General features: G+C 42.4%; 1 protein-coding gene across 2 annotated transcripts in view; it reads right to left on the minus strand.

Annotated features, from left to right (window-relative positions):
* HERC4 (HECT and RLD domain containing E3 ubiquitin protein ligase 4) overlaps positions 1-26,866 on the minus strand; it is a 100,306-nt gene that overhangs the window by 42,878 nt on the left and 30,562 nt on the right. For both annotated transcript variants that reach the window (XM_073596442.1, XM_073596443.1), the window contains exons 8-14: positions 22,111-22,271; positions 21,962-22,038; positions 16,284-16,408; positions 12,764-12,823; positions 10,595-10,706; positions 8,046-8,235; positions 622-794 (exon numbers count right to left, since the gene is read on the minus strand). In XM_073596442.1, the coding sequence (XP_073452543.1) occupies positions 622-794; positions 8,046-8,235; positions 10,595-10,706; positions 12,764-12,823; positions 16,284-16,408; positions 21,962-22,038; positions 22,111-22,271 (898 nt within the window). The remainder of the gene's footprint in view (positions 1-621; positions 795-8,045; positions 8,236-10,594; positions 10,707-12,763; positions 12,824-16,283; positions 16,409-21,961; positions 22,039-22,110; positions 22,272-26,866) is intronic.

Consider the following 26,866-nt stretch of genomic DNA (forward strand, 5'->3'; position numbering starts at 1 on the left):
GTTCCTTGGCCTTAACAATGCCGTTTGTTCACTAACGTTCTCTAACAAACCTCTGAGGGTTTCACAGAACAGCTGTATTTATACTGATATTAAATTACACACAGGTGGACTCTACTTACTAATTAGGTGACTTTTGAAGGCAATTCGTTCCACTAGATTTTAGTTAGGGGTCTGTGTAAAGGGGGCTAAATACAAATCCACGCCACACTTTTCAGATATGCATTTGTAAAAAATGTATTTCATTTTCCTTCCACGTCACGATTATGTGCCACTTTGTGTTGGTATATCACATAAAATCCCAATAAAATACATTTTAGGTTTTTGGTTATAACATGACAAAATGTGGAAAATTTCAAGGGGTATGAATACTTTTTCAAGGCACTGTATGCTGATCAGCATGCTGCAGCCACTGATCGATAGAACATTTTCCAACATGTCCCTCCCACAGAAGTCGATTAAACAATTGAGTAGGGAAGCCCACACACTGGTCAAAACCTGTTGTGCCATCCACAATTCTATCATGTATGTAGGCATGGGTGTGTCCTTTGCTTATACTAAATGTTATACAACAATATATGTACTTTATTATCAAAATACAGAGATATAACAGCCCATACATACCCTATGCAGAATCTCCAAAATTTGGAAGGCTGTATTCAGAAATGTGTTAAAAACCCTTCTTTCATTAAATGGGATTCCAATTTTTGTTAGTTTCAAGAGATGTAAAACAACATCCTTAAAAAGCTGTACTTGCAGCATGAACTTAGGGGGTTCGAGTCCAGACCACCAGTTTTCTGTAAAAAGATACACATTACAAAATTTGACAACTTTGAAGCACAAAGAACTATACAATTCTAAATGAAGAATTCTTACAGGTACAATTATAAGCAATAATGCAGTGAATTGGCACCAAAGGGGGTTTACTGTAAAGTGAGCTCTACAATTCTCACAAACAATTCACTGAACACAAACTAAACTCATGACTTCTAGTAGTAGCAGCAGTCACATTCAACTAGACTTGGTTTGTAAAGCTAAAGACATTTCGTAGCTTCCCCAAACCTGGAAATTCAGTTGAATGCGGCTAATTACTATCAGATATACCTTGACCTGGATAAATGAGAACCTTCACATACAAGCCCACTACAGGTTTCCAGCATGTCACAGAATGCATGCAGTGAAGGGCTAAAGTGTCCCGGCAAGCACTCGACTGGTCAGAAGAGTTGAATATCTGTTTCCCTCTCAGCTCGCTGTGGTTCCTCCCACTGGATCCTATGTCTTGTACTAACATCCGATTTGTCTGAGGTAGTTTCAAGTATTAATCTAGTATCACCAATGACAATCTATAACCCATTCCACTGAATAAGAGCTATTAGGCTGATGTTACATGGGCGATTCTGCAGCTAGTGACAACTTGCCAATTGGGGTTTCATGCTGTAGAGCAGTGATGGTGAACCTTGGCACCCCAGATGTTTTGGAACTACATTTCCCATGATGCTCATGCACTTTGCAGTGTAGTGGAGCATCATGGGAAATGCAGTTCCAAAACCTCTGGGGTGCCAAGGTTCGCCATCACTGCTGTATAGTCTTTGGCTTACCTTTGCAGAATTGCTCCCTCACTGGCCCTGAACACTGCCAAAGCATTTTCTCTCACCCAAGTTGAGAAATCCAAGTGTCACAGGTCAAAAAAAATGCACCAAATGAAAAATCGTTAGAATTACAATTATTATTTGTTAAAAAAAAAAAAAAAGTAACGTTGTTCCAGGTCCATCTGCTCACTAAGATACAACACGCATCCTGCTCCGGGGTAAGCCCAGCTTGTCACGTTTAACAATATATGTGAGAAGGAATCCAGATGGCTGCACTCTGAGCTCGCAGTGCAGCCGCCAAGATTCCTTCTCCTATACAAACTCTTTATTGTCCAACTGGCAGGGGAAAGGACAGCCAACATGTTTCGGGGGCTACACAATCCCCTTCATCAGGGCAGGGTGAAATGGCAGAATGTTACATGGACTTAAAAGTGCTCAGAGCCAGCGTCAGCATAAGGCAGCTAAGGCGGCCGCCTTAGGGCACCAAGGGGGGGGGGCGCTAAAGCTTGGGGTCTCCCAAAAAGAGCTAATGCTGGCACCGCCTCTGCTCACACATTTACATAGCTCAGCTCAACACAACAGAGACAGTGACAGGCAGCAGTGCAGCACAGCCGCGGGCTCTGTGAACTCGCCTCCAGGATCACTATAGCTCCTCTTCTCTCCTGCCCTTCCTTATCCTCCTCTCCCCCGCCCATACTTCGCCCCCTCTCTCCCAGATCAAGGGCAGGCGATTGCCAACGCCCCCACTTCTCTGCCTCCAGCCACCACAATGAACAAACCCCTCCTACCTGGGTGGTAGCAGAAGCAGAGTCCTCCAGTCCAGCACAGAGAAAATCACTGCTGAATTGGAGGCACGTGAGATGAGGGGGAGGAGCCGAGTGAGACCAGGAGGAGGGGCCGGTAGGCACAGGAGTGGGCATGGCAGGGATCTTCTATGGAAGGTAGAGCAAAGACTGCTGTACCATGTCTGACTGTATGTGGTTATTATAAAGACTGCTGCATGTACAACCTGAACACCTGAGGAATACTATAGATGGGAGATGGGGACATAGGGGCAGTCAGAGATGGGCAAACTGATGGGGACACCTGCTCCATAAGGGACACTGATGGGGACACCTGCTCCATAAGGGACACCCAACTCCATAAAGGACACCTGCTCCATGGGGACACTTCCTCCACAAGGGACACTGATGGGGACACTTCCTCCACAAGGGACACTGATGGGGACACTTGCTCCACAAGGGACACTGATGGGGACACTTGCTCCACAAGGGACACTGATGGGGACACTTGCTCCACAAGGGACACTGATGGGGACACTTGCTCCACAAGGGACACTGATGGGGACACTTGCTCCACAAGGGACACTGATGGGGACACTTGCTCCACAAGGGACACTGATGGGGACACTTGCTCCACAAGGGACACTGATGGGGACACTTGCTCCACAAGGGACACTGATGGGGACACTTGCTCCACAAGGGACACTGATGGGGACACTTGCTCCACAAGGGACACTGATGGGGACACTTGCTCCACAAGGGACACTGATGGGGACACTTGCTCCACAAGGGACACTGATGGGGACACTTGCTCCACAAGGGACACTGATGGGGACACTTGCTCCACAAGGGACACTGATGGGGACACTTGCTCCACAAGGGACACTGATGGGGATACTCTAAGGGGACACTTACTCAATGGAGGCATGTGAGATGAGGGGGAGGAGCCGAGTGAGACCAGGAGGAGGGGCCAGCAGACACAGGAGTGGGCATGGCAGGGATCTTCTGTGGAAGGTAGAGCAAAGATTGGGGACACCCAACTCCATAAAGGACACCCGCTCCATAAAAGGATACCCGCTCCATGGGGACACCCACTCCACAAGGGACACTGATGGGGACACCCGCTCCACAAGGGACACTGATGGGGACACCCGCTCCACAAGGGACACCCGCTCCACAAGGGACACTGATGGGGACCCTCGCTCCACAAGGGACACTCGCTCCACAAGGGACACTGATGGGGACACTCGCTCCACAAGGGACACTGATGGGGACACTCACTCCACAAGGGACACTGATGGGGACACCTACCCGATGGGGACACTTGCTCCACAAGGGACACTGATGGGGACACTTGCTCCACAAGGGACACTGATGGGGATACTCTAAGGGGACACTTACTCAATGGAGGCATGTGAGATGAGGGGGAGGAGCCGAGTGAGACCAGGAGGAGGGGCCAGCAGACACAGGAGTGGGCATGGCAGGGATCTTCTGTGGAAGGTAGAGCAAAGATTGGGGACACCCAACTCCATAAAGGACACCCGCTCCATAAAAGGATACCCGCTCCATGGGGACACCCACTCCACAAGGGACACTGATGGGGACACCCGCTCCACAAGGGACACTGATGGGGACACCCGCTCCACAAGGGACACCCGCTCCACAAGGGACACTGATGGGGACCCTCGCTCCACAAGGGACACTCGCTCCACAAGGGACACTGATGGGGACACTCGCTCCACAAGGGACACTGATGGGGACACTCACTCCACAAGGGACACTGATGGGGACACCTACCCGATGGGGACACTTGCTCTATAATCACTTGATCTGTTCTAAGGGGACACTTACTCAATGGAGGCATGTGAGATGAGGGGGAGGAGCCGAGTGAGACCAGGAGGAGGGGCCAGCAGGCACAGGAGTGGGCATGGCAGGGATCTTCTGTGGAGGGTAGAGCAAAGACTACTGTACCATGTCTGACTGTATGTGGTTATTATAAAGTCTGCTGCATGTACATCCTGAACACCTGAGGAATAATATAGATGGGAGATGAGGACATGGGGGCAGTCAGAGATGGGCACACTGATAGGGACACCTGCTCCATAAGGGGTACTGATGGGGACACTGATGGGACACCTGCTCCATGGGGACACTGATGGGACATCTGCTCCATAAGGAAAACCTGCTCCATGGGGACACCTAACTCCATAAAGGACACCTGCTCCATGGGGACACTCCTGGGCACACTGATGGGGATACACCGATGGGGACACCTGCTCCACAAGGGACACTGGTGGGGATACACCGATGGGGACGCCTGCTCCATGGGGGGAACCGATGGGGACGCCTGCTCCATGGGGGGAACCGATGGGGACGCCTGCTCCATGGGGGGCACCGATGGGGACGCCTGCTCCATGGGGGGCACCGATGGGGACGCCTGCTCCATGGGGGGCACCGATGGGGACGCCTGCTCCATGGGGGGCACCGATGGGGACGCCTGCTCCATGGGGGACACCAATGGGGATGCCTACTCTATGGGGACACCTGCTCTATGGGGGATACTGATGGGGGCACCTCATCTATGGAGACTCTCTGATGGGGACACTTGATGTAAGGGGCATTGTGATGGGGACACTGATAGAGACACCTACTCCATGGGGACACTGATGGGAAGACCTTCTCTATGGGGACACTGTGATGGGGGCACCTGATCTATGGAGGCACCCTAGTGGGGACACCTGCTCTATGGGGGCACCCGCTCTATGGGGGCACTCTGATAGGGACGCTGATTGGGGTACCTACTCTATGGGGACACCTGCTCAATGAGGACACTGATGGCAATACCTGCTCTATGGGGACACTCTAATAGGTACACCTGATGTAAGGGGTACTGTGATGGGGTCATCTGATCCATGGAGGCACTCTAATGGGGTCATCTGATGTAATGGGGTACGCTGATGGGGACACCAGATATAAAGAGGCATTCTGGGGGAACCTGATCTACGGAGCACTCTGATGGGAACAAATAACGTTAGGAGGGCACACTGATGGGGGGACCTGATGTAAAGTGGCACTCAGATGGGAATACTGTTGAAATGCTACGGAAATTGTATGTTTCTCATTTTCAATAGACCTACAATGACTACAATCTCATAGTCATAACACAATTTTGAGATTTGGACCTCGGATGGGAGTGCATTTTAGTGACCTGATCTCTTTGAATTTGAATTCAATATTCCTGCTCTATTCATGAATGGAGCACAAATAAAGTGTATGGGGGGGGGGGGGGGGGTAACAGGTGGACTGTTGGGGGGGAGGAGCACCAAAATGCACCTTTGCCTGCATCCATAATGTTTATACAGCAGCCCATTTCCAAAATAAACTATGCCCAAGCACCAGCAGAAACACTGTTGTGCAGCTTATACTCTCACAGGCACCACAGCCTTGGTCAGAAGAGAGGGGGAGGAAGGAAGCAGAGCACTAACCACACCTGCGGCTTCTCCAGTGGCTTGCACTAGACAAGTGCTGGGACAGAAGGTGGAGACCATTTGAGAAAAGAGGGCATACCTCCAAAACACATTGTGTGATCTCAACAACTTATACGCTCCTAGGTCACACAGACAGGACCCTTGCCAGTCTCTTCCTTCTGTCCCGACGCTGGGATGGCTGTGAGAGTATAAGCTGCACAACAGTGTTTCCGTTGGCGCTCGGGCTTAGTTCAGTTTGAAGATGGGCTGCTGTACATCTTGTGGCTCGCTGTGGACACATTATGGATGCACAACTGTGTTTTTTTAAGTCCGTATAATAAAAGGTTTACTGCTTTAGGTTGCGATTCCCTCTCTTTTGTTTTTTGTACAGATTGTTTGCAAGTCCTTGTTCAGACAGTTAAAGGGACAGCTGCACAGATCCTGGCTTAGGCTTATTCATTGCTGACATTGGAGTATTTTCTGGGCTGGATACACTTGTTGTGCACAAGGGATATATGCGATTTAGCCTTTTACAAAAATTGACAATGGCAATTTGATAACGGTTTCAAAATCATCCATGGGTCGTCAGCCTTAGGACATAAGATGCTAAATGGTGGTGGGACGACGCACTATTTAAAAGACAGCATTTTATGACTGGATTTAATCTTTTTATTCCTCATCCCAAAGTGGCAAATGACCCTTTCTCTGCCAAAGTCTTTTTTTGGCACATGTTAGAATGGACATTTTAGGCCTAAAAATTTCCTAAAACCCCAAAACATTATAGTTATTTGAAAGCAGAGACACTATAAAACAAAATAGTGCAAGTTGCAATTTTTTATGTCACAATATTATAACGATTTCTATTAACCTTTAGTAAAAAGAAAAATATACTCAAATTATTTTAGTGCAAACAAATGCAATATAATACAGTTTTGTTTGGTAAAATAAAAAAGAAAGGGATTCGGCGAGTAAATGAATACCAAATTTGTCAAGCATTAACATCTGTTAAAAACAAAAAAATTATGTCAAACCTTAAAATTGTGCAAGCTCATGAACAGAAAAAAAAAACGATAGTACCCAAAATTGTCCAAAGTTCATTAATTTAGAGTTAACCATGAATGACGGCCCTAGATTTATTACTCTATGTGATAGCACAGTGCAGGTGACAGGTTCTTTTTAAAAGTAGAACTGAAAGCAGGATAGACTAGAGTGAGAGGATTAAAAACCATCCGTTTTTTTGCCATTTTGTTGCCGTCTGTGTCCCATTGGAGATATTTCCCTTTTCTTGTCCCATAGCCACAACAGGAAGTGAGAGATAAACCCTCCAACGTGAGGGAAATCCCTGGTAGTCACCAAGATCACCAGATCAGCTTCTTCCTCAGCCAGGCCCAGGGTAATGACAGCACTGAACCCTGAACCAGAGCATGTGGAAGTGATCGAGCGACTTTACAAAAACCTGAATCAGTTCTACAAAAATGCCAACATCCCATTAAAAAAAGGTGAACAAACTCCCAGCTCCCCGCCGACGTAACCCTAATGCCGCGTACACACGATCGGACATTCCAACAAAAAAATCCTGGATTTATTTTCGACGGATGTTGGCTCAAACTTGTCTTTCTTACACACGGTCGCACAAATGTTGTCGGAAATTCCCGAACGTCAAGAACGCAGTGACGTACAACACGTACGACAAGCCGAGAAAAATGAAGTTCAATAGCCAGTGCGGCTCTTCTGCTTGATTCCGAGCATGCGTGGAATTGTGTGCGTTGGAATTGTGTACACATGATCGGAATTTCCGACAGCAGATTTTGTTGTCGGAAAATTTGAGAACCAGCTCCGATGGAGCCTACATACGGTCGGAATTTCCGACAACAAGCTCACATCGAACATTTGTTATTGGAAATTCCGACTACTGACTCAAGTGAAAGTTCATAGGAAACCTGTACTAAGAGAAATATGTAGGTTGCCATTGCTGACCTTCTACTAGAAATGATTGTTCTTTGGAAGTGATGCTGACTCAGTCACTAACATTATACATACAAAGAGTTCTGACTTTATTCTGACTTCATGTGTTGCATTTTGGCTCTGTGACTTAAAAAGGATAACAGCTAAAGACAGTCAAGAAAATAGCAATTTTTGCAATTGGTTTTCTCTACAAGCCTCTTTTGACCTATAGAAGTGGCAGTGTGTAAGACATCTGTGATACTCACCTAGAACTTTCAACGGTGCTTTCTCGAGGCTAACAATTGCTGTCCCAAATGGCACTGCTAAAGAGAAAAAATTGTTGGGATCTGTCATCAGTGGACACTCTGGCAACGTGAGGTATAATCTCAAAGCTTCAATGTCAGGTGGTGAACTTGTTAGTTTTGGTATAAGATTTTTTTCTAAACTGGCAGCCACCTGCATGGTGAAAAAAAAAAAAAAAGCAAAATGAAGCTTAATAAAATGAACAATGCTGGAGCCCAAACACAAACTTCAAAGACTGAAAAACAAAAAAACCTTTATCTGCATGTACCATGACATGTGACAACCTTTCCAATGTTAGCCTGCCTGGATAAGGGGAGGAGAGTAGTTCTTTAGGCACAAAAATTAATAAAACACACATTTACAGGAATTCCTGTTAAAGTCTAAGGAACCAAGAAAACACCTAAATACTCTTGGAAAAATAGCTCATGTACTTTTTTTTGTGTGAATAGGGACATTTAGAAAGAATGGAGATACTGCATTTTGAGTGTAATCAGGCTTAGGGAAACAGGCTGAAAAGCTCAAGTGCGAATTGCAGCCTATCAAGTCGAGACACTTGCTAAAACCATGCTGTTATCAAATGTGTGGAACTGATGCATGAAAGATACAATACTTTTCCAAAAACAACATTTTTCATTTTGCAACTGAAATAGTTAGAGGATTTACTGTTCAGCTAACCACCTATTTCAGCTATTACATAGTGATCATATGTAGGGGCAGGGGGCATCATTGAACATTATGTTTGCCTTCAGCCTGCAGATGAACACTGCCTTCTTCGAGGTGCAGCACCAAATCTTAATGTTGTATTATCAGAATACTGTGTAAAATATATTACATACATACATACATACACACTGTGCAACAGTTTTAGGCGGGTGTGAAGAAATGTAAATTAAAAAGCCTTAAAAAACATATTTTTATCAATTTACAAAATGCAGTGAGTGAACAGAAGAAAAATCCAAATCAATATTTGGTGTGACCACCCTTTGGCTTCAAACCATCATCCTATCTTACACTTAGTCAGGGAATTTGAAAGATTAGAGTCAGGTTTATGATTAACCAAATATATCAAGAAGGTGCTAATCAATAATTTCATATGTAGGTTGAAACACCATCATTAACTTAAACAGCTGTGCAAAAGGCTTAAAAGAACATCCAAATACTGCTACTAAGGTGAGGTTTTGGAAGACAGTTACATGTCACAGGTCATACACTATGGCAAGACTGAGCACAGCAACAAGACACAAGGTAGTTATACTGCATCAGCGAGGTCTCTTCCAGGCAAAGATTTCAAAGCAGACTGAGGGTTTCAGGACATGTTGTTCAAGCTCTTTTGAAAAAGCACATAGAATTTGGGCAGCGTTGAGAGCCATAGACACAGTGGTCGGCCAAAGAAACTTTATGTAGCAAATGAAAGGCACATCATGCTTACTTCCCCCTGACATCAGAAGATGTCCAGTAATGCCATCACCACAGAACTGGCAGAAACCAGTGGGACCCAGGTACACCCATTTCCTGTCCAGAGAAGTCTGGCCAAAAAGTGGTCTTTATGGAAAAAATGCGGCCAAAAAGCCATAACTCCGACATGCAAAAAAAGGCTATATAAACAAAACTATGCATGAAAACAAGGAACTGGGGTGCAGAAAAATGGCAGCAGGTTCTCTGGACTGATAAGTCAAATCTTGAAATATTTGGCTGCAGCAAGAGGCAGTTTGTTTGCCGAGGGGCTGGTGAGCAGTATAATGAGTGTCTGCAGGCAACAGTGAAGCATGGAGGAGGTTTCTGGCAAGTTTGGGGCTGCATTTCTGCAAATGGACTGGAAGATTTGGTCGGGATCAATGGTGTTTCAATGCAGAGAGCCCTGATCTCAACATCATTGAGTCTGTCTGGGAATACATTAGGAGACAGAAGGATTTGAGGGAGACTACATCCACAGAAGACCTGTGCTTAGCTCTCCAAGATATATAAAATATCTTGCCAAAAACCTTGCCGTGTTCCTTTAAAAAAAACTGTGTGCAAGTGTACTTAGAAGAATGTATGCAGTTTTAAAGGCAAAAGGGTGGTCACTTCAAATATGGATTTGATTTGGATTTCTCTTCTGTTCATGTACGTTCCATTTTGTTGATAGATAAAAATAAAACTATTAACAACTCTATTTCTGAAAGTATTCTTCTTTTATAGCATTTTTTCACAGCAGCCTAAAACCTTTGCACAGTACGAGATATAGATAGAGATATCTATATATCTCTATCTATATCTCTATCTATATATAGCTCTATAATATATATAGGATAGATAGATTAGATAGATAGAAATAGCGACAGTAGTGATTTTAATAAAACTGTACCAAAAAAGTATTTCATTAAAATGTAAAAAAACTATTTATAGAAGTATTGTCGGGTTAATTAACACATGTCGACACTGCTAAACTTGGCCAGGAAATCTAGAAATCGATGACTCCAGCTTAGACTGTCTTGTAATACACAATCCACAGTGGTGTTTGGTTGAGTCTAACCTGTTGTATGGTTTGTGGTTGGGCTGAATCCAGCAGCTTGTGAAAAAGAAGTCTTGCAGAATTCATATCTATCCCTGAGAATTTTGCACATGTTCTAAAATGGTCATTATTGCTGCAAAAGAAAAAAATATAAGACATGGAACCACAGCTGAAAAAGAACAAGGCAAGCAAAACATAGGACAAATGAGGACCTACAGTAAGCATTCAGATTTCAGTGATCCATACTCAGCATAAGATGAATTCTGACTTGTCACTTAAGATTACTGCATGTTGCACAGTTCTGTATTTAAGTGGACCTATCACAGATCTACTACTTATACATTTGCTACTCATTCGCTGTATTCATTATCATAATAAAATGTAAGGAATACAGTAAATCCTTAAATGCACCTTCCTCTGATCCTTGGCGCATGCATGGCCTATAATCCGTTGTCTTCAATACAGAGTCCACCTGCAACTTTTTATCCCGTTAATGGAAATTCCTTTTAAGTGAATGTAGCCATGTCAGGGAATGGAAAATTAATATTTCTAATGTCAAGGACATCATTTTTTTGCTAGAAAATTACTTATATTAAAAATATATAATGTTAGGGGTTCTAACACCCTAGAGAATAAAATGGCGGTCGTTGCAATACTTTGTCACACCGTATTTGCGTAGCGGTCTTACAAGCCCACTTTTTGGGGAAAAAAATACAGTTTTTTGCATTAAAAATAAAGACAACAGTAAAAAGTTAGCCCAATTTTTTATATTGTAAAAGATAATGTTACGCCGAGTAAATTGATACCCAACAAGTCATGCTTCAAAATTGCACCTGCTCGTGGAATGGCGACAAACTTTTACCCTTAAAAATCTCCATAGGTAACGTTTAAAAATGTCTACAGGTTACCAGTTTTGAGGTACAGAAGAGGTCTAGGGTCAGAATTATTGCTCTCGCTCTAACGATCATGGTGATACCTCACATGTGTAGTTTGAACACAGTTTTCGTATGCATTCCCTTCTGCGCGGGAGCTTGTCGAGACGGGGCACTTTAAATTTTTTTTTTATTATTATTTTACTTTTTATTTTGACACTGTCCTTTAAAAAAAAAAAAAAAAAAATTGGGTCACTTTTATTCCTATTACAAGGAAATGTAAACATCCCTTGTAATCGAAAAAAAGCAGAACAGGACCTCTTAAATAGGAGATCTGGGTTCAAAAAGACCTCAGATCTCACATTTACACTAACATGCAATAAAAAATAAATAAAAAAAATCTCCTTTAAGAGCACTGGGCGGAAGTGACGTTTGATGTTGCTCCTGCCCATCAATGCTATGGAGCCAAGTGAGGGCCATCTTCCCCTCACTCGGCAGCCAGCCTAACACAAGAGAGGACCCTATTGTCTCCGCCTGATACCGGCGGCTCCGGTAAGCGGCGGAGACCACCGGAGCGCGGTGGGAGGGGGGGCCCTCTCCCGCCACTGATAAAAGTGATCTAGTGGTGAATCCCCCACAGAGACCACTTTTATCTGAAAGCAGATCGCCCGCTGAAGAAGATGATACCAGGGTTATGGCAGCTATCTGCTGCTATAACAACGGTATTCCTCTTCAGACGTATAACGTCGGCGGCTGTCCGCAAGTGGTTAAAGTACATGTGAACCCTTACCTTGTAAAAACAACCCATTCCGTTTAAAATAGAAATGAAAAGCAAACATTTATGTGTATTTATATAAATACCCTTTCGTTCCTTTTTTCATAAGTAATCACATAATCTATGTTCTCAGCTGCACAAGGGACTTTCAGAGGTGGGGGTGGAGAAACAGCAATACACAGATCTTGCCTGGGAATGGCTGTGCGTGGGGGGGGGGGGGGGGGGAACGTGTGTGCACAAGTCTTGGCCATTGGAGCAAAGTCAGAAAATCGACCGTGCTGGGATGGTTCTGCTCTCCTGCCAAGTGTGGTTAGTTTGAAATAAGAAAGCAGGGGAACTGGCAGGTTCATCAGGTATTGCACAATAAGGATGAACATGGTACTTTTTAACAAAAGTACATGGTACAACATACACATCAGGAATTTGCAATGTTGCAGTAACATTCTTTAACACATGCAGTGCAGTGCATTACATACATAACTTTTCTTCTAATATACAGCATAAACAACTTTTAAGATGATTGAACAGATTAGACCTTTTTACCTGGTAGATAAAAAGCTTCCATTCAGACAGGCAGCAGATGAAAACACTTTGTCGATTTCACTGTCAAAACAAAATCCCTAGAAATTACTAATTTAAACAAAAATCAAGAAAGCCTCAGTTTCCTGAATTACTTTTGCCAAAGTATCACTAGAAGCAACAAATTTTCTTCTACATGCCCTGATCTTCATTGGTCTGTGAACTTGGAGCCTGTTTAGCTGACATCGGGATGGGCTACACTAAACTTTTTTGATTCCAGTTCACTGATCCACTCTGTACTGACTGAACCAGAAAGTGCTGTGCCCTAAGCACATCTAGATGCAAAGATATAGCATCACACTTACAGGAATAGGGTGAGGGGTGGACTAGGAGACTCGTTGGGGTTTATTTACTAAAGCTGGAGAGTACAAATCAGGCTCATTTCTCTCTAGAAACCAATCAGCTTCCAGGATTTATTGCCAAAGCTTAATTGAACAAGCTGATGTTAGAAGCTGATTGGCTACCATGCACAGCTGCACCAGATTCTAAGTGCACCAGCCTTAGTAACTCTACCCCACTGTCCCTATACTGATCTCCTAGGCACAGAGAAGATGCTAGGGACTTATATCTTAAAAATGAACAATACAAATACAATCCACATGGGGACATGTCAAATTATTTGTGACAGTAATATATAAAATTTACAGAGGGGAAAATGATTTGATCCCCTGCAGATTTTGTAAGTTTCCCACTTACAAAGAAATTAAGGGTCTATAATTTTTATCATAGGTGTATTTTAAATGATAGAGACAGAATATCAACCAAAAATGCAGAAAAAACACATAATACAAATGTTATAAACTGAGTTGAGTTCAGTGAGTAAAATAAATTTTTGATCTCCAAGCAAAACATGACTGAGTACTTGGTAGAGAAACCCTTCTTGGCAAGCAAAGAGGTAAGACAATTCTTGTAGTTGGTCACCAGGTTTGCATACATCTCAGGAGGGATTTTGTTCCACTCTTCTTCACAGATCTTCTCTAAATCCTTAAGCTTTCTTGGCTGTCGCTTGGCAACTCGAAGTTTCAGCTTCCTGCATTAAATTTTCTATAGAATTAAGGTCTGGGGACTGGCTAGGCCACTCCATGACTTTAATGTGCTTCTTCTTGAGCCACTCCTTTGTTGCCTTGACAGGCTGTTTTGGGTGACTGTCATGCTGGAAGACTAGATTGTCAAGAGGGAGTAAGGTTCTCATGGAAGATTTTACAATACATGGCCCCTCAATGCGGCAAAGTCGGCCTGTACCTTTAGCAAAGAAACCGCCCCAAAAGATAATGTTTCCACCTTCGTGCTTGACTGTAGAAATGGTGTTCTTAGGGTCATAGTCAGAATTTTTCTTTCTCCAAACACGGCGAGTCGAATTAAAGCCAAAGAGCTCAATTTTGGTCTCATCTGACCACAGCACTTTCTCACAATCCTTCTCTAAGTCATTCAGATGTTCATTGGCAAACTTCAGATGGGCATGTACATGTGCCTTCTTGAGGAGGGAGAACTTGTGGGCGCTGCAGGATTTCAATCCATGGTGGCGTATTGTGCTACCAATGGTTTGTTTTTTGACTAAGGTTGCAACTACCTTGAGATCGGTCACAAGCTCCTCCCGTGTAGTTCCGGGCTGATCCCTCACTTTTCTCATGATAATCCTTACCCTACCAGGCAAAATCTTGCATGGTTATTTTGTATGTATTCCATTTACAAATAATCGCTCCAACAGTTGTCTCCTTTTCACCAAGCTTCTTGCCGATGGTCTTGTAGCCCATTCCAGCCTTGTGTAGGTCTACAATCTTGTCCCTGATATTCTTTGACAGCTCTTTGGTCTTGCCCATGATGGTGGATTTGAATGGAAGAAAGAGATTCTGTGGACAGGTGTCTTTTATACACATAATGAGTTGTCATTAGGAGCACCTTCTTAAATTGACAGAACTAATCTGTGCATAACATGAGCACATACAGAAGCCAGTCTGCAAGGGCCAGAATTATTGTTGGTTGGTAGGGGATGAAATACTTATTTTACTCACTGAACTGCAACTCAGTTTAGAACATTTGTATCATGTGTTTTTTCTGGATTTTTGGTTGATATTTTTTTTTTTTTATAAAATTTAAAATGACTTATATTATTTAAAATACACCTATGATAACAATTATAGACCCTTCAATGCTTTGTAACTGGGCAAACTTACAAAATCTGCAGGGAATCAAGTAATTATTTTCTCCACTGCGGTGTGTATATATTTTTTTTAAAGTATACACAACACACATATCAAAACAGTATATGTGCTCCATCATTTTCTGAGGACAGTCAGGGTCGCCATCCCTCTGCATTTGAGATCTTCCGAGATCCCACCTGTTTAGGAATAGATTTGGCAGCTAGATAGTATCATGCATTTGCAATATCTACTAGTGGTTGAGCATGATAGACTAGAAAATTATACCAGTATAGGGGCCCCTTGGAGTGTTTTCCATAATTCCCTGGAGTGTCAAGTTACTATATGGAGCTAGGATGGTGTTAATGTGGGGCCATGGCAGAGAGAAGAGATCCTTTTTTTCGTGTTTTGATTAATGATGAGGTATTTAGTAAAAGTTATGTACATATGTAAGTCCTTGTGATAGATTTCCTTATGCAGCTAGCAAATACATATTACACATACATACACACACAGACAAATACACACATGCACAATTGTATATTTGTATTTGTTATTATAATTTGTCGATCTAAGTATGGAAAGATTTTAAGGTTTAATTATTATTTTGATTGGAAAACATATAAAGTTAGGATTGAAAAAAATAATGGTCTGTTGCAATGTGGAAAACTGTTCTGTAGTCAGACGAATCGAAATTTAACATTCTTTTTAGCAACCATTGTTGCTACATCCTTCAGACTAAAGAGGAGAGGGACATTGCAGCTTGTTATTAGCACTCAGTTCAAAAGCCTGCATCTCTGATGGTATGGGAATGCATTAAGCCCTGTACACATGGGCCGAATGCCGGGCGACATTGGCTGGCTCAATAAAAACCGCCCCAAATTCGGCCCTTGTGTATGGTGGCCAGTCCAACAGAAGCTGGCCATTTGGCCAGCTTCTGTCAGACGAGCATGCTGGAAAACCAGAAGCCGACTGGCTGAGAGCACGGATTGGAGTGTTCTGGCAGGGGGGCATCCCCCTGTCAGAATACAACAGCTCAGCGGGGGAGATCAATGTACTAAAGTCGGATCCTTAGTACAGTGGTATTAGAGCAGCATATGCGCATATTGAGATGATATCATTTTCAAGGAAGACTTTGGATATTTCAGCAGAACAATGCTAAACTGCATACTGCATCTATGAGAATGGTATAGATTTGCAGTAGTAGAGTCCAGGTACTTAAAAGGATAAGTTCACCTTTTTAAAAAAAAAAAAAAAAAAAAAAAAAAACTGCGTTTACAATAAACCAGTGTGCATGAGGCCTTAGGAGAAACAAATAAAATTGTGTACATAGACAAAAATCTTACTTTACTATGTCTGGAGGAAGCCTTCCAGATGAGTAAGTCAACCATCTCTGAATGAGCTCTTCATTTATGGTCCATATACATCTGGAATGGCTACGGGTTCTGAAGTCATCTGGAGGAAGGCAGTTCTAAAAATGAGAAACTTAATTTAATGCATTGACATAGGGTAGAATCATGTACTTCCAAGCTGATCTCACACTTGGGGGACCAAGTAATATGAGATCTAAAGGATGCACACAAATATATTTCATCCTTTAAATCATGATCTGCCCTATCTCATAAAAATCATTGAATGAGATCAATATTTCTAGCACCAACACCTCTAAAGTAAATAGGCCACTCACCAGATCCTGATGGCATATGCTTGGTGGAGACAAACAGAAGCAGTCTCTAATACACAGGTTGCACTGATAAAGGAAATGAGCACCAGCGAGGATATACAGAACTCTGTAATAAACACTAGCAGCTACTACACTCACTTTATCAGGCGTCGCTCATCCTCCATGACTTAGTCTCTTAGTCTGCCAAGCAGAATATCCCCCTGGATTAATACTTTGGTTGGTTAAAGTTAGAAGTTCAGGCACTATAACTCTTACCTTTCAAATGCTGCTACCCCCACGCCTCCTCATCGTGATGCATAGTACAGATGCACAGAGTAGCACAAATCGCAAAGTAAATACATTTTTTACATAGTTTTTTTTTGTAGTCACATGACCACAAAGCCCCGCATTACCGGGGTTGATTGGAATTGCTCTGGCGGCTGTGGCCATTGGCTGACTTGTCGGATTTACACATGTTTCTCCCTGCTGTAGCAACCGGGAGCATGTGTGTAAAAAAAAAAAAAAAAAAACCCACTGCTGCAGATGTGCAGTCATGGCCAAAAAAAAAATGGCACCCCTGCATTTCTGGCAGATAATGCACCACTTCGCCCAGAAAATTGTTGCAATTACAAATGTATTTCTCATGTTTCTTTTGTTTGTTAAGACACAAAAAAGTGGAGAAACAAAAAGCCACATCTGACACATTCCATGCAAGACTCAAAAAATGGACTGGACAAAATTATTGGCACCCTCAATTTAATATTTGGTAGTGCACCCCTTAGAAAAAAAAAATGAAATCAATTGCTTCCTGTAACATCAATGAGTTTCTTACACCTCTCTACTGGTATTTTGGAGCACTCTTTCGCCAACTGCTCCTGGTCTTTTAGATTGGAAGGGTTCCTTTTCCCAACTGCTGTTTTGAGATCTCTCCACAGGTGCGCTATGGGATTTAGATCTGGACTCATTGCTGGCCTTTTCAGTACTCTCCGGCGCTTTGTCTTCAACCATTTTTTGGGTGCTTTTGGACATGCACTTTGGATCATTGTCCTGCTGTAAAGCCCATTACCTCTGACTGAGGCCCAACTTTCTGACACTGGGCCCTACATTGCACCCCAGAGTTGTTTGATAGTCTTCAGATTTCATAATGCCATTCACATGATCAAGACATCCAGTGCCTGAAGCAGCAAAGTAACCCCAAAACATCAGTGAACCTCCACCATGTTTGACTGTAGGGAGTGTATTCTTTTCTTTAAAGGCCTCATTTATTTTTATTTTTAAACAGAAGAATGATGGTCTTTACCAAAAAGCTGTAATTTTGTTTCGTCTGTCCACAGCACATTCTCCCAAAAGGATTTTGGTAAGTTTTGCCAAACTCCAAACTGGCTTTTTTATGTTTGTGTCAGCAGTGAGGTCCTCCTGGGTCTCCTATCTTAGTGTCCCTTTTCATTCAGATGGCGGCGTACAGTGCGAGCTGACACAGTTGTACCCTGTGCCTGAAGGTCAGCTTGAATTTGTCTGAAAGTTGATTGAGGTTCTTTAACCACCAATCGAACATTCCTTCATTGCAATTTTTGATAAATGTTTCTCTTTCGTCCACATCCAGGGAGATTAGCTACAGTGTCACAGGCTGTAAACTTCTTGACAATGTTGAGGACAGTGCACACAGGAACATTAAGATCTCTGGAGATGGACGTGCAACCTTGCGACTGAGGATTTGAGAACAAAAATTGTGGAAAAGAATGGACAGACAATCTTTGCTGATCTTTCTCTTCTCCATACTCCGTGTGGCACACAGAGAGGTTGAGTACATTTTTTACCATTTTAACTGGTTGCTGGTGTGATTTCTATATTCCCAGCACATGTCAATTGATACAGGTGAGTTTAATTACAAATTACAGGAGCATCACAAACTTGGAATGCAATTATTTCTTACAATTTCGAGAAGGTGCCAGTAATTTTGTTCAGTCCATTTTTGAAATTTTGCGTGGAATGTGTCAGATTTGGCTTTTTGCTTCTCCACTGTTTTGGGTCATACCAATACAAAACAAAAGAAATAAACATAAGAATGCCTAAACATTTGTAATTGCAACACTTTTCTGGGCAAAGAGGTGTATTATCTGACAGAAATGCAGGGGTGCCAATAAAAATAAAAATAGAGTTTGCGAAAAGGCATGTGGGAGACTTCCAAAATGTATGGAGGAAGGTGCTCTGGTCTGGTGAGACTAAAATTGAACTTTTTGGCCAAAGAAAAGGCTATGTCTGGCGCAAACCCAACACATCACATCACCCAAAGAACACCATCCCCACAGTGAAACATGGTGGTGGCAGCATCATGCTGTTGGGATGTTTTTCAGCTGTCGGGACTGGGAAACTGGTCAGAGTTGAGGCAAAGATGGATGGTGCTAAATACAGGGATATTCTTGAGCAAAACCTGTACCACTCTGTGTGTGATTTGAGGCTAGGACGGAGGTTCACCTTCCAGCAGGACAATGACCCCAAACACACTGCTAAAGCAACACTTGAGTGGTTTAAAGGGAAACATGTAAATGTGTTGGAATGGCCTAGTCAAAGCCCAGACCTCAATCCAATATAAAATCTCTGGTCAGACTTAAAGATTGCTGTTCACAAGCGCAAACCATCCAACTTGAAGGAGCTGGAGCAGTTTGGCAAGGAGGAATGGGCAAAAATCCCAGTGGTAAGATGTGGCAAGCTCATAGAGACTTATACAAAGCGACTTGGAGCTGTGATAGCCGCAAAAGGTGGCTCTACAAAGTATAGACTTTAGGGGGTGAATAGTTATGCACATTGACTTTTTCGGTTATTTTGTCCTATTTGTTGTTTTTTTTTTTTTTTTATTTATGTATTGTGAAGCAAACAACATCTTCAAAGTTGTGGGCATGTTCTGTAAATTAAATGATGCAAATCCTCAAACAAATATAGATATATATATATATATATATATATATATATATATATATATATATATATACATACACACACACACACCAATGCAAGAATATACTGTACAGTACCTTTCATATAAACGCAATTTGCATAGTTCGTATTAATATTATATTATCACTACTATACAGAATTTATATAGTGCCAACAATTTGCATAGCATTTAACAATATTAAAAGGAAACAATACAATTTCAAAACAATTCAGAACAAAAAGGTTAGGAGGGCCCTGCTCATGAGCGCTTACAATCTAAAAGGCAGGGGCAAGTTATAGAAAAAGTTAAAAACTGTGGGGGGGGGATGTGTTGATGGAGAAAGTAAAATTGTTATTGTTAAACAGAGGTTGGCTAGAGCTTCCCTGACGAGTTTTCAGGGATCATCTAAAGTCAGAAAGTAGGAGATAGCAGTACAAGTTGGCGAAGGGAGTTCCAGAGGATATGAGAGGTTCTGAAAAAGTCAAGGAGGCAAGCATGGGAGGAGGCAACAAGGGAACTAGACAGCAGGAGATTTTATAAAAGATCAAAGAGGGCAATGTAGCTCAGGGCAGAGTTGTCCTTAAATTGGACAACTGACCCCATAACTGTGTTGCGGCAAAAGGCCAGTGTAAATAGTCAGTATAGAGTAGATGTTAACCTGATAACTGTGCAACACACACACATACAAATATAAAAATTATATATATATATATATATATATATATATATATATATATATATATATATATATACACACACATTTTACTCAAGTATAAGCCGAGTTATACGGCACTTTTTTGTGCTGAAAATGCCCCCCTCGGCTTATACTTGAGTTAGGTTGCCACTTACTGGTCTCCAGTGTGTGTGGGGGTTCTCCAGTCACTCCTCTAGAGCAAGTGTCTCCGTATCCTGGCCCGCAGGCCACATCCGTCCCGCTTGTGTCTTTCGCCGTAGCTGGCATACAAAGCTGCTCCCATAACTTCCGCCCATGCTGTGACGCTGGGCGCTAGGATTGGCTGCTGGGACTGCAGATGTCCTAGCAGCCAGTGACATCAATGGCGCGGCACGTCCCGGCTACCCGCCCGCTGTTTGCATTAAAGATCCTTCTGCAGCGGGCGGGAGTTGGGAGATGAAAGAGTTGAAGTCAGCTCTAATACTAAGGCAAGTAATGTATCACAAAGGGGAAAAGAAGAGAGCCGCCACTGGATGATCAGAGCAGGGAACATCACAGCTTTCGTTTCAATATCTGTGTGTTCCCCTGCGTGCGCCGTCACATAAGGCCCTCCTCTTTTTCCAGAACTTTGATATACAGATCACCCGTCCAATCATAGGGTGAAATATATCAAAGTTCCCCGATCAAGGGGAGGGGCTTATGTGACGGTGCACGCCGAGGAAACACACAGCTATTGAAACGAAAGCTGTGATGTTCCCTGCTCTGATCATCCAGTGGCGGCTCTCCTCTCTTCCCCTCCACAGGCTGCATGGTGGGACACAGGCTGCATATGGGGACTCTCTGATAAAACACTGATGGGGACACTCTGATAAGAGTGTCCCCATCAGTGTCTGATAAGACTCTGATAAGACACTGATGGGGACACTCTGATGTAATTTTACTGGTATCTATTTTTATTTTTGAAATTTACGGTACCAGTACTGTACCAGCTACTATACCAGTAGCTGCTGCATTTCCCACCCTAGGCTTATACTCGAGTCAATACGTTTTCCCAGTTTTTTGTGGTAAAATTAGGTGCCTCGGCTTATACGCCCAGCTGCAACACATATATGTGTTTATGGTGTTCCAAGCCTCTGTGCAGAAAACCCGCCCCGCTCACAACACACTGAACAAGCCTGTCACTGACAACTCCCAGTCACTGTTTGTGACTGAGCAGGCTCCCAATCAGGTGACTTCTGTGATAGCTAATCATAGCAATAACATGATCGGGAAGCTGCCTCCACCTCCCAGCATTATCATTTACTTAAAGATTGCTGAGAGGTGGCAGGAAGGGGTTAATGGAGTATAATAGCAAACCCATAAACATTTCCTTATTTGCTATGTATGCTGTGTTGACAAGCTAGAACATTAGGGATAAAATGCATAGCATTACGAGGTGCTTCATATTGCTGTAACACAGCACATTAAGACCAAGTATATTTTAGAATTTCAAATATGAAACAGTTAGCTTATTGTAACAGTTCTTGGCTGTCATAATAGACGATTTGGGGAGATTGTGGTGTATGAAATGTCCTATGACACTTCACCTGCATGTCTATATCAGAGGCCTACTGTAGTGAAATGTAGTTTTAACCCAACAAACTAATTTCAGGTACAAATACCTTCTGCTGAACACCACAGCAGCAAAACACAGCTAAACGCAAACAGCATGAAAAAGGTAACATCCTCTATAAATAAACCAGTCTTAAAATACCTTTATATGAAAATAATGTGCAAAACTTTGGTCTCCACCAGAATATATCTTCTTCACGCAGTAATACCCGTCCACATCTAAAACATAAAACAAGGCAGTTAGCCAGAAGGAAAGCGTACAGCAAAATGAACATCAAATATGGAACCTACCCTGAGGTAGCTGGGAGTAATCACTATGGGATAGCCAGTTTCCCTTTACAGTGAATGGACTTTTTCTATTGCACGTAGACCCAGTTCCTAATTGCCCATTGCCACCTAGTCCAAAAGAGTAGATGCGCCCCGAAGAAGGAACAAAAGCCAAGGTGTGTTGTCTATGGAGGGGGAAAGAGGACAAAAGTTACAATGGACTCCATGAGACAACATTAAAACAGATTTAATAAAAAATATTTTGCAACCCATCTACCACACAAAGTTATAACATCAGCCTGAAAATAATTTTAGAAAATAGCCACTCATTTAAACAGGGTGGTATGGCTGTAGAATAGAGTGAACATTCTATGCATCGAATAATTTTCTCTACCTGACATTAACTCTGTGTAGCCCACACAAGAGAAAGATGGCCGATCACTGGATTGCATACGTAGAACATCTAAGTGCCACCCTGTATGCTAATCATGAGATGTGTAATTTTATGATTATTTTTATATAAGGAAATTATGGGTTTAACCAAAGGGGTGGTCACCAACTTCAAGGCTAAATGCAGTTTTCCAAAAAAAAATAAAATTTATAAAATGTACATCTTTTTTGCAGAAAAAAAAGGGGGCATTTATTATTTTTTCCTGCAGGAGCCTGGAAAGTACTGCACCCACGGTCAGTAGATCACGGGTGCAATGTGGGTTCCTGCAGGCATGTCCTCCAGCTTTCAGCCCATACCTCTGTACAGGCTTTGTTTGGAAGTCAAAGGACATGTCAGTGGACTACGAGAGCGCTCATCAGCACTCCTGCAACTTACTGAAACTACAAGTCCATCAGCCACAGTGGAAGACAGTACTTGTAGTTTATTCATTCATAAGAATCTGTGAATGAGGGATTTTCACTACCTCTGAAAAAGCTAGTCACAGAGCATAGGTTGTAAGTTTAAATCCAGTCTAAGGAATGCTTCTACTGTGCAGCTGTCAGTATGGTAACTGGGAGAGCGCAAACATATGTACAGGAGACACCATTAGTACCATATAAACACTCAGCCATACCAATTGCTGCAACATTGTGATAATCATGTTGAGAAGTGGGGATCTTCTGGCTGACTTTTAATATATGAGAAAGTTAACATTTCTGGAATTAGAATCTCATCTGTTAAAAGTTTGCTGAACCTGGACACCTGGACCTACTGCATGCCATCGTTTTTTCGGTGCATACTACTGCAACAGGGTGGTGTGAACAAGCCTGATAGGAGACAGTGCAGTGTAATGTAAAAAGTACAAGACCTTACATATACCAGATAAAGACTTACAGCAAGCTGTATGTTATGGCTTGGCAGGGACTGAGCACTGTCTATATCCCCCAGCTCCACACATATGCTGGCATCAGCCATAGAGAATAATGGGCAAACTCCAGAGTGTCTCAGGCACAGCAATTGTACAACCCCCAATTACAAAAAAGTTGGGATGCTGGGTAAAGTCTACATAAAAGCAGAATGCAATTATTTGCAAATCTCATAAACCCATACTTTATTCACAATAAAAAACATATCAAATGTTGAAAATTAGAAAATGTACAATTTTAAGAAAAAATTGGGACAGGGCAAAAAAAACCTGGCAAAGTAAGTGGTACTCAAGGAAGGGCTGGAAGAACATTTTGCAACTAATTAGGTCAATTGGCAGCAGGTCAGTAACATAATTGGGTATAAAAAGAACATCTTAGAGAGTCAGAGTGTTTCAGAAGGAAAGATGGGCAGAGGTTTGAAAAGCTGCGTCAAAAAAATAAAAAATAATCACAAAACCATTTCAGAATAATGTTGCAAAGACTTTAAATGGTACTGTAAGTTCACCTTTACAGAAAAATCTATAAGGTGAATTTACACAGGATCCCCCCACCCCACCCCCCCCCCTGGTCCCGCTGACCTGGAGCGCGGCGATCACCTGCACTGACACATCGGGTCACCGCCTCACTGGTCCGGGGCTTAGTCTCCAAAACGTACCTCGTCAGGAGGTACATTTAGGATCATTCTAATTGGTTGGCGCTGAGCAATCATAACCGTGTAGCCCATCCTGTCACCACGACGAAGAGGAGAGAAAGCCGTGGGGGATTTCAAATCCCCTGACTGGTAAAGTGGCGATGCGATCAGTCAGAACAATTGCCGGACTCCAGGTTGCGGCGGGGGGGGGGGTCCAGTGTTGGTTCACCTTACAGATTTTCTGTAAAGGTGAACTTACACTTTAAAGACTCGTAATCTACAGTACATATCATCAAAAGATTCTGAGAATCTGAAAAAAATCTCTGTGCGCAAGGGAGAAGGCCATAATGCAATACTGGATGCCCATGATCTTTAAGTCTTTTAGACGGCACTGCATTAAAAACAGGCGTGATTCTGTGGTGAACATCAGTAGTTCCAAAAAACACTGTCTGTGAACACAGTTCGCCATGCCATCCGAAAATGCAAAGTAAAGCTCTATTAAGCAAAAGAAGCCATATCTGAACATGATCCAGAAAAAACACTGTCTTCTCTGGGCCAAAGCTCATTTAGAATGGTCTTTTGCAATGTGGAATACTGTTCTGTAGTCAGACGAATTGAAAATTTTACATTCTTTTTTGGCAAGCATGAGTGCCACATCCAGACTAAAGAGGAGAGGGACCTTCCAGCTTGTTATGTTCATCAATGCTGAAAGATATATCCAGGTTTTAGAGCAGCATGTGCCCCCATACAGACAACGTCTATTCAGGGTGTGTAGGGGATTCTGGGAGCCCGTGCCAGCTCTACTGTGGTCTTCTCTGGACAACACACATACCATTCTCATGGTTATGCAATCCGTGTGATTTGATAATAATATTCATGAGCATAACTGCATAAGAGGGAAACTTAAAGTGGAGTTCCATCCACTTTTACAACTCTTCAGCATCCCTCACTAAACTGAGCACTGTAAACAAATTGGATATTTTTTTATTTTTTTTCTCAGCACCTACTGTATATCTGCTGTATTCATTTTTCACTTCCTCCTCCCTGGCCGCGGCCCATCGCATCATTTCCTGCTTGCAATGCCTTCTGGGAAGGGGCGGCAACTTCCTCTGAAACTGCCGTTGCTATGGAAACCTGACCTGAAACCTATTAAACTGCTTGTGCTGCACTGAGCATGTGTGAGATCTGCAAGGATGAGATCCAGGAAGAAATACAGTCTGGCTTCAGATGCCCACACTTAAGATGGCCACGGCCTGCTGTAAGTTTATAAAATAACAAACTACTGCTATAAACTAACAAAACAGACCTTAGTTTACAGACTAACTTTATTAGAATACATTAAGCTTGTGTATTATAGGGGTATTTTTATTTAAAAAGTATAATTTTGGCCGGAACACCACTTTAAGACAGCTAAAGTGCATACAGTACAAGATTTGAGTCTTGTGTAGATAAATGAGAATATTTAAACAGGGTTCCACTATATGATCAATACATCAACAATATAATTTCGTATTCTTTATACATATGCTATAGAAACAAGTCCAGGTATGTTCTTAGACTGTTTACCAGAAATCAGATTGCAAGTCATCTATGTTGGTACAATGCCAGCAGCCATCTTAGGATAACTTTAAGTAAACCCTATGAGAGATGTCCATCGTTTTATGAAAGTCTAACTCTTTCTTACCTGATACATCTGGTCATTCCATGTGACATAAGGAACAAAGTAATATCTGCAAACATCTGTTATATAATTGGATGACATGTAGCAGGATTGGGGAAATTCATAATGTTATTGGACATATTGCAATCCCTAATGTACTTGGATAAAAGTAGGTCTGTAAGCGGATTGGTCAGTAATTAATGAGCGAATGGTAATTATACACACTATCTCCGTTGGAGATATTCCACCCAACTCCCTGCGTGTTCTGTGTGCACAATAAATCCTTATCTGATCAAAGACCACCTGCATCCTCATCCCTATTCAAGAGAAGGTCTTGACTATTTCAGCAGAACAAAGCTAAATGGCATACTGCGTCTATGACAACAGCACGGCTTCATAATAGAAGAGTCCAGGTGCTTAACTGGCCTGCCTGCATTCCAGACCTGTCACCAATTGAAAATATGTGGTGCACCTTAAGGCCGGGTTCAAAGGTAGAAAGAAATATTATTTAAAATATATTCTATTTATTAGAGAAAGGATATCAAATTGATAGTTATGACATATAACAGATTTACAAATCTAAAATGGATGCACATTAGCGGATGTTGGATATAAACATGAGACATTAACCAATTCTATTGAAAAAATGTGATCTCATGTTTATAACCAACATCCGCTAATATGCATCCATTTTAGATTTGTAAATCTGTTATATGTCATAACTATCGATTTTATACCCTTTCTATAATAAATAGAATATATTTTAAAGAATATTTCTTTCTACCTTTGTATCAACACCAAGTGCTTAGTGACCCAATTCAAAGTCCCATTAGAGGATCCACACTCTTTTTGAGTGAATTTTTTCTATTGTATCAGGGATGTGGGTTCACTAACAATCTAACTACATACTGGGGTGACACTGTTCCTTATATTAAGGCCAGGCTCACACCTATGCGAATTAGATACGGGTTTCCCCGCATCTAATTTGCATAGCAGGAGAATGTGACTGGCTCCCTGTGGACACATATCTCCGTTGTGGCTGCGGAGCGCACTGCACAGAAACGCTGTGCGTCTTTGGCTCCGTTTCAGGGCCAAATTGAGGCAAAGATTATGTCCCGATTCGTCCCTGAAAC

This window comes from Aquarana catesbeiana, linkage group LG08 (genome assembly GCF_042186555.1).
Source record: "Aquarana catesbeiana isolate 2022-GZ linkage group LG08, ASM4218655v1, whole genome shotgun sequence".
Taxonomy (NCBI): Eukaryota; Metazoa; Chordata; class Amphibia; order Anura; family Ranidae; genus Aquarana; species Aquarana catesbeiana.